Source organism: Macaca fascicularis, chromosome 11, assembly GCF_037993035.2.
Source record: "Macaca fascicularis isolate 582-1 chromosome 11, T2T-MFA8v1.1".
Lineage (NCBI taxonomy): Eukaryota > Metazoa > Chordata > Mammalia > Primates > Cercopithecidae > Macaca > Macaca fascicularis.
The window spans coordinates 135,830,687-135,840,004 of NC_088385.1; the positions used below are offsets into that span (position 1 = coordinate 135,830,687).

At 47.7% G+C, this 9,318-nt stretch overlaps 1 protein-coding gene across 2 annotated transcripts in view; it reads left to right on the forward strand.

The window, feature by feature from the left end:
• The window catches only part of TMEM132C (transmembrane protein 132C), a 436,917-nt gene extending 429,882 nt beyond the window's left edge, over positions 1-7,035 (forward strand). For both annotated transcript variants that reach the window (XM_005572611.5, XM_065525025.2), the window contains one exon: positions 4,217-7,035. In XM_005572611.5, coding sequence (XP_005572668.3) covers positions 4,217-5,422 — 1,206 coding nt within the window. In that variant the 3' untranslated portion in view covers positions 5,423-7,035. The remainder of the gene's footprint in view (positions 1-4,216) is intronic.
• The last annotated feature ends 2,283 nt before the right edge of the window (positions 7,036-9,318 follow it).

A 9,318-nucleotide genomic window follows, 5' to 3' on the forward strand; every position in this document is an offset into this window, starting at 1 on the left:
TCAGAAGCCGAACCTGAGACAAGCATTCAGGTACAAGTAGTTTATTCAGGTGGTAAAGACGACACCAGTAGAGAAGTCAGGGGTGATGGAAGGAAGAAAAATGCAACGAGTAGATTGTGTTACCAACTCAGCCACCACCAAGGGCAGTCGGAGCTCCTGTCTGCTGGGTGACTGTACGCCAGTCTAGACAGGCCAGAAGAGTTACTGCACTTGAGGGGCAAGGGATCTGGGATAAATATAACAACTTCCGTGAGTCCTTCATGGGGGCTGCCCACAGTGGTTATTCACTCCTTGGCACGTCTTGCTGTAGGCACAACCACTTGGATTCCAGAAGCCAGAGAGTGACCTTGGGCAAAAAAATAAGTTTAAAAAAAAAAAGCAAAGTTGAACATTGAAAGTTGAGCTAGGAGGAGCTGACTGGGCAGCCACCCAAAGACAGCTCCACACCCTCCTAAAACTTCCTGCACAGGTTCACCCATCAGAGCCAGCTGGTGTTGGCCAGGGCTTATGATCACAAGTGATACGACCCAACCCAGCTCAGCCTGCCTTCACACACAGCAGAATGCATCAGGGCGTGTCCAGGCATTTGGATCTTCAGCTACAGCTAGATGCAGATGCTCGAACGATGTCATGAGAATTCTTTTTTTAATCACTAGCATTCTTCCTCCGTCCTGTGGGATGTAGAGTTATCATTGCTGTGAACACTGGCTGCTCCCAAGCTACTCCAATGTTTCCTTCTGGAATTCCTACCAAACAAGCATCGGCCATTCTCATTCTCTCCTTTATTTCTTTTCACCTGCCCATTCACAGTTTTATTTCTTGATATGCCTGTGGTTCTATCTGGGGTGACGTAGGGGGCTTTGTCTCCCACTGCAGTAATTCTCTCCTCGAACGTCTCATCTGCTGTTCGAACTACCCATTGAGTCACTCATTTCAGTGACTGTATTTTTCATTTCTATTAATTCTACATGTCCCTTTGCACCCCTTCCTTCCTGCTCTGTTTTCATTCACTTTTTTTTTTTTTTTTTTTTTTTTGACAGAGTCTCACTCTGTAACCCAGGCTAGAGTGCAGTGGTGCAATCTTGGCTCACTGCAACCTCCACCAACTGGGTTCAAGCAATTATTCTGCCTCAACCTCCAAGTAGCTGGGACTACAGGCACCTGCCACCACATTGGGCTAATTTTCGTATTTTTTGTAGGGATGGGGTTTCCCATGTTGGCCAGGCTGGTCTTGAACTCCTGACCTCAGGTGATCTGCCTGCCTCACCTCCTAAAGTGTTGGGATTACAGGTGTGAGCCACTGCACCCAGACCCCATTTGCTTTTATTGGGATGATTTCAACTCCTTTTAATGTCTCTTTAATTTTTTAATTAGATTTTTAAATTTCTTTTTACTTTTATTTCATAGACTATTTTTGTTCATTTGTTTTATGTTATGTTTTATTTCATAGACTATTGTTTTTTGTTGGTTTCCTTTGTGTTATAGCCTTTGGAGTCTTCTGTGATCTCACATATCAGTCTGCTCACCTTCCTGTATAAATGTTTAATGCACCCTTCTCATAGTGCAGCCTTCCCACCTACAGATTGTAACCTTTCTTTCTTTGTATCATGAGCACCTCTTCAGCCCTGGTTGCTCAGCTTTGTTTTGTTCTGAAGGAGGTTGTATTTGCATTTGCACAGGTCCAACTTCAAGTGACTTTCTTTTCTCCCCATTCCCATACCACAGAGGTAGTTATCACATCCAAGTGTGGGCTTTTGATGTTGAGTGGCAACATCTCCATCCCATGCTCAGAGCACACACAAGCTTTGCTGTGTATCTCTGGCTCAGCAGGTAGGATTTTCCCATAACCCGCCCGTGGAGAGGGTGCTGCTGCCTCCCTGGGCTGCAATGACAGTGTCCGGGATGGATGGGGACAAAGGTCCAGGAAGGTCACGAGGTCAGACCTGGTTTGCTGTGAAAAAGGCGGGGAGGAAAGGAGGCAGCTGCGTGACCTTTTCAGCAGAGAGCGAGTCGCTGTGGTCTTTGTGGGCTGATAAAATGGGCTCCGGCAGTGGCTGTTCCAGGGGGTCCCTAGCACAGTGGCCAAGAGCTCAGCTCTGAAGCCACACCAGTTCCAGCCCTGCTCCTGCCTCTTCCTGACGATATGACTGGACATATTTCTTTTTTTATTTTTTTAACTTTTATTTTCAGTTCAGGGGTACTTGTGCAGGTTTCTCACATAGCTACACTTGTGTCATGGGGGTTAGTTGTACAGATTATTTCATGACCCAGGTATTAAGCCTAGAACCCATTAGTTATTATTCTTGATCCTCTCCCTGGTCCCACCCTCCACCCTCCAATAGGCCCAGTGTGTGCTGTTCCCTTCTCTCTGTCCATGTGTTCTCATCATTTAGCTCTCACTTATAAGTGAGAACATGCAGTGTTTGGCTTTCTGTTTCTGTGTCAGTTTGCTAAGGATAATGACCTCTAGCTCCATCTGTGTCCCTGCAAAGATGGGATCTTGTTCTTTTTATGGCTGCATAGTATTCCACGGTATATGTGTACCACATTTTCTTTATCGCGTTTATCACTAATGGGCTGGAGAGTTTTTCCTAGATGAATGGAGAAGGCTGAAATATGCAATTCTAATCACAAAGTAGAGAGCCTGTATCCACTGGGTACTTGCTGTGGATCAGGTGCCATTTAGGTTGACTTTGTGTCTTCGCTATTGTGACTCTATGTCTTTGCTATTGTGAATAGTCCTGCAATTAACATATGTGTGCATGTGAGCACAGTTCTTAACCTCTCTTTGGGCAGGAAGCATAGCCCATCCTACTTTGTGAAAGAGGAGAAAATGCATTCTGTAATAACTGCAAACAACACCTGACCCACAGCAAGTGCCCAGTGGATATGGGCTGTCTTCTTGTGATTAGGATTGCACTTTTCACCCTCCTCTATTCATACAGGAAAAACTATTCCCCAGCTACACCCAGGCTCTGTCCTAGGTGCTGGAGATTGAGCTGCCACTAAGCATCTCTGTCCTCAGGGAGTTCCCGCTCTTGGAAGCAGAATAGAAGTACCTGTGGCTAAGTCAAGAACAAAGCCTTCTGTGGGGTTATGTTTGCTGTGGGCACACAAAGGGGAGAGGATGTCATTATTGCCCTGGGGAGGAGGCGAGAGAGCAGGAAGCCTTGTGCTCACAAGAATCTACCAGTCCCATGGGCATGGGTATGAGTGGCATTTCTAGGCCACTAGCTTTCCACTTTTTTTGGAATATTATTCAGCCATAAAAAAGAATGAAATATTGCCATTTGCAGCAACGTGGATGAGCCTGGAAGACATTATTTTGAGTAAAAGAAGCCAGGCACATAAAGTCAAATGTTTTCGACCAGTCCCCACAATGGGAAATAATTTTTACATAGCTGTTGGGCCACTGACAGAAGTATAGTGAGTGTGCGAAATAAACTCAACGCCTTCACACTGGCCCTTAGCTTCCTCTTTCCCTCTGATGGGAATCTCCACAAAAGCTACCCATGCAGAACAAAGGCAGCACAATTGAACTGGGCCCACCAGCCAATGCCATGCGCTGCACCCCACACATCACTGCTGCCCAGCTACAGCCAAGCAAAGCATCTGCAGTGGCACAACAGGGTCAACCTTAAAGGGCAAAATGCTCTTGTTCTCTTGTTTCTCAGGCAAAGCTTAATTCACTGGGGGCAGTGCAGGGAGAAGAGGGGAGGTTCCTTTCTAATGTCATTGGTTCTGACAGTGTTACCCGCCCATCAGCCTTTGTCATCAGGCTGGATACAGACAACAGCTGTATCCATTCATCATACTCAGGCCACTAATCACAGAATGTGTGACAAAATGACCAGGGCCTGCCCTGGAAGCCAGTCATTGTCTGTGAAGATGCACCGGCTAACTGATTCAAGCAATAACTGTGTGGATAAAGCCACCTGGAGCCTCATCTCAGTCAGGGATTTTTGTTTTGCCGTTTGTTTGTTCCTGGTAAGGATTATGAGGGCGCTGTTAGTCATGCCCCAATTTGTTCTCGTTTAAATTAAGGTGATTTATCTGCCCCTGATAGAAAACCTGTATGATTTCTCCCTAGATGCATGAGCTGCTGGGTCTGGAATGGGGGTCCTGCTCCCTGTTTCACTGGGTGTCCTCCTAGGAGGGGGTTTCTAAGGGAAGAGGCATCCCCCAGGTGGTCTCCTAACTGCCTGTGTCCCTGCAGGAGGCTGTATTCAGCACATGGCTGCAGTTCAGCGATGGCTCGGTGACGCCCCTGGACATCTATGACACCAAGGACTTCTCCCTGACAGCCACCTCCCAGGACGAGGCCGTCGTGTCCATCCCCCAGGCCCGCTCTCCCAGGTGGCCCGTTGTGGTGGCCGAAGGGGAAGGCCAGGGCCCACTGGTCCGAGTGGACATGACGATCGCCGAGGCCTGCCAGAAATCCAAACGCAAGAGCGTCCTGGCCGTGGGCTTGGGCAACGTCAGGGTCAAGTTCGGACAGAACGATGCTGACTCCAGCCCCCGCAGGGACTATGAGGAAGATGAGATCAAGAACCACGCCAGTGACCGCCGGCAGAAGGGTCAGCACCACGAGCGCACAGGCCACGATGGGCACTTCTATGGCAGCTCTCCCGTGGAGCGTGAGGAAGGGGCTCTCCGGAGAGCCACTACCACAGCCAGGTCCCTGCTGGACAACAAAGTGGTGAAGAACAGCCGTGCAGACGGGGGCAGGCTGGCAGGAGAGGGGCAGCTACAGAACATCCCCATCGACTTCACCAACTTCCCAGCCCACGTGGACCTCCCCAAGGCCGGGAGTGGGCTGGAGGAAAACGACCTGGTGCAGACCCCACGGGGCCTGAGTGACCTGGAGATAGGGATGTACGCCCTCCTGGGGGTGTTCTGCCTGGCCATCCTCGTCTTCCTGATCAACTGCGCCACCTTTGCCCTGAAGTACAGGCACAAGCAAGTGCCCCTGGAAGGTCAGGCCTCCATGACCCATTCTCACGACTGGGTGTGGCTCGGCAACGAGGCCGAGTTCCGGGAGAGCATGGGGGACGCGCCGCCGCCCCAGGACGAGCACACCACCATCATAGACCGCGGACCGGGGGCCTGCGAGGAGAGCAACCACCTCCTGCTCAATGGCGGCTCCCACAAGCACGTGCAGAGCCAGATTCACAGGTCAGCCGACCCCGGGGGGCGGCAGGGCAGAGAACAGAAACAGGACACTCTGCACTCGCCCACCTCCAAGAGGAAGAAGGTGAAATTCACCACCTTCACCACCATCCCCCCGGACGACAGCTGCCCCACGGTGAACTCCATCGTCGGTAGCAACGATGAGGACATCAAATGGGTGTGCCAAGACATGGCTGTGGGCGCCCCCAAGGAACGTAGAAACTATCTGGAGAAACTCAAAGATAAGGCTTAGGCCCCTCTAGCCAAAGGGCCCTGCCCGGATGCCTTCCTTGTACTGGAAACTGGCCCCAAGTGGGGCAGAAGGCGTTGTCAGTGGGGTTAAGAAGGGACGGTCCCGGGATCCATGCTAGACCAGTTGGAAAGTTTTGAAGTCAGGAAAAGACATTTTTGTATCAAGGGATTTTTAGCAGTCAATGATGGTGGATTTTCAGAGGTCAGGGGAATAAAGTCTGGGGCATGGGGAGCGCAGACCAGGTTATTGAACTGCACAGGCAAAATTAGGAAGGTTATTTTATGAGTCAAAACATACTACAGACAAGCTACCAAAAATTATTTGTTAAAAAATTCAAAAAGACAAAAAGAGAAATAATCATCTGTTTATATTTCTAATAAAGAAGCAAAATATAAAAATAGGGCCTGCTAAGAGACATTTTCCATTTTAATTCACTATTCACTTTTCCGAGGATAGCCTTCAACTGTCACCACACAGCTGGGGAGGAGACGTTTCCTATCCCTCTTGGGATAGAACTAAGGGTTTTAAATCTTTACTTGATCATCTTTTCTTTTCTTTTCCACTTTTTCCTTTTTTTCTTTTCTTTCTGTGTCCTAGACTTCCATTGCATTTACATTTCATGTTTATTTCTGAGAATCAAGGAGTATATTTTTCCTAAATGAAACATAAATTACATTCCTATTCATTAGATGGGTTCCTAGAAACAATGTCAATTAATCCATTGTTTAAGTAGTAACTTGAATGTTTTTCTGTATCCCTTCAGCTTTGTTGATAGTGGCTGGTTTTGTACAATTGGAGGGAGCTCTCAAAGCCTTCTGGGGGAGGAGAGGAACTGTCCTTCATCCATCACCACTGCCACAGGGCAAAGCCAGCAGGTGTGGTCTTGTGAGGGGCTCTACGGAGGGGATGTGGCAGGAGAACAGAGCCCTGCCTGGACCACCTGACCCCTCGGGACTCCACCCCTGTCATCGTGTTGGTGTTCCTGTATAGGAGAAATTTGGGTTAAATAAAAAAAAGAGGCCACTCCCAGGCATAATCAGAGCCAACCTGGTGGGCTGGGTCTATCACAAGACATCACTGATGCTGAACATGAACAAAGACAAAAACTGTTTGGGGGGTTTTTAAGTTGTTTTTCTTACTTTGTTGGGTGGGGTATACCAGCATAAACTCTAAAGATAAAATCTATGTTAGATTGTCTATCAACTGTGTTTTTGAACAGCATAATTGTGTAGCAGCACATTGCAAAAAACGCATTCATCCAAAGCGACACGTATGTGGCAGCGAAGACCACACCAGTGAAATAAGCCCCTTCGTGATCACCCGACTCCAGTTCTCCGTGTGCACCACTGGCTGCGGCTGCGGGAGGAAGACGCCTGGCAGTCCTCATGCTCTCCGCAGGGGGGCGCTCACAAAGATTCCAGGGGTGTTTCTTGTGTTTATTTTTTTAATTACTAAACTCAGTAGCTAAGAAAGGGTCCTTGAAGCCTCCTAACCTGGGTTGGACCTTTGAAAAATATATTTGTAGCACATATTATAGATGGAAAGAAGAAGATATTTATTTATACCTGTGATGCCAATTGTCATTAAAAGGCTTTTCATGGCTTGACAAGTCAGTGTCTTGTGGGGTGTGTTTTATTTCACTTAATTGCTATTTCCCACCCCAAAATATACAACCCCAGAAGAATTAAACTCTTAGGCTAGAGGGAAACCAATGTATTTGCCAAATCTTTTTCGGAAAAAAAAACTTTTTCCCTCTTGGTTTCTTGACTGATCCACAGTGATTCCTAATAAGAAGGACTTTCATTCACAGACCCACTGTCATCCACACCAGTACCCAAAATCAATGAGCAGGAGGGTGTTTATTCATAGACCCACCATCATCTACACCTGTGCTCAAAGGCAGCAAGCAGGAGGGCATTCATTCATAGATCCACCATCATGCACACCAGCGCTCAAAGTCAGAGAGCAGGAGGGCGTTCATTCATAGACCCACCGTCATCCGTACCAGCATTCAAAGTCAGAGAGCAGGAGGGCGTTCATTCATAAACCCACCATCATCCACACCAGCACTGAAAGAGAGCAGAAGGGCGTTCATTCATAGATCCACCATCATCCACACCAGCGCTCAAAGTCAGAGAGCAGGAGGGCATTCATTCATAGACCCACCGTCATCCATACCAGCATTCAGAGTCAGTGAGCAGAAGTGTGATTCATTCATAGATCCACCATCATCCACACCAGTGCTCAAAGTTAGCAAGCAGGAGGGCGTTCATTCATAGATCTACCATCATCCACACCAGTGCTCAAAGTCAGTGAGCAGAAAGGTGTTCATTCATAGATCCACCATCATCCACACCAGTGCTCAAAGTCAGAGAGCAGGAGGGCGTTCATTCATAGACCCACTGTCATCCATACCAGCATTCAGAGTCAGTGAGCAGAAGGGTGTTCATTCATAGATCCACCATCATCCACACCAGTGCTCAAAGTCAGCAAGCAGGAGGGCGTTCATTCATAAACCCACCACCATCCACACCAGTATCTAAAATCAGTGAGCAGGAAAGCTTGATGACACGCAGATGGCCGGGCCCTGTCTCCAGAGGTTCTGGTTTAACAGGACTAAGACAGGGCTCCCAAATTTACCTTTTTCACGACTTCCAGGGCTATGCCAGATGCCAACACTGCCAGTCTGAGCCCCAACTTTGCAAACTACCAATGTCCTTAACAGAAGAAGGGAAACCCTGGGAGCAGGTGGGAAACAGTGTGAAATCTCTCCTCTGGGGAAAAGGTTTACTTTTGCCTTGACTGTTTTGCATTTGTTGTTATTGTTGTTTGTTTGACATTCGGGTGAGATTGATATTATTGATTGGTTGGGAAAAGAAAATTTTTTGGTAGAAGCTAAGGTTTTTTTAAAAATAATAACTTTATTGAGACATCATTCACATACCATAAAACTGATCCACCTAAAGTGTACAACTTAATGTTTTTTGTTTGTTTGTTTTTTGAGACAGAGTTTCGCTCTTGTTGCCCAGGCTGGAGTGCAACGGCATGATCTCAGCTCACTGCAACCTCTGCCTCTCGGGTTCAAGCGATTCTCTTGCCTCAGCCTCCCGAGTGGCTGGGATTACAGGCATATGACACCATGCCTGGCTAGTTTTGTATTTTTAGTAGATACAGGGTTTCTCCATGTTGGTTGGTCTGGTCTCGAACTCCCGACCTCAGGAGATCCGCCCACCTCAGCCTCCCAAAGTGCTGGGATTACAGGCATGAGCCACTGCACCCGGCCAACTTAATGTTTTTTAGTATATTCACCGAGTTGTGCATCCACCATCACATCAGTCTCAGAATATTTTCATCACCTCTAAAAGGAAAACCCATACACTTCAGCTATCACCTCCCCACTCCCCATTCTCCTCAGCCCTAAGTCACAACCACCCTATTTTCTGTCTGCATGGATTTGCCTAGAGGGCCTGGCATTTATATCGTTATGGAAAATCATCCTAAAAATTCTCCATATGGGATTAGAATCCCCATGACATCATCAAGTAACAATTTTTCTTCTTGTGAGAAGCAGATGAGTGGAACATATTGTGACTTTCCCTAATCAAAGCTGCAGGAGACCTCGGCCTCCTCAGCACATGGTTGCAGGTTCGAAGTGAGAGAGGACAGAGGCTTCAAGACCTTTCCTTTAGATACCACATCCACTCCTGTGTCTGAGTACCTGCCCAGCTAGCTCTGTAATTCTTGAAAAGACCTGTGCTCCAAACAAGGGACAGGAGGATTGTGGTTGAAGGTGATGCTGGATGCTTAGTTTCTGCCCTGAGTTAAACTATAAGATGATCACAGTCTGCTGGGTGTGGTGGTTCATACCTGTAGCCCCAGCACTTTGGGGGGGCTGA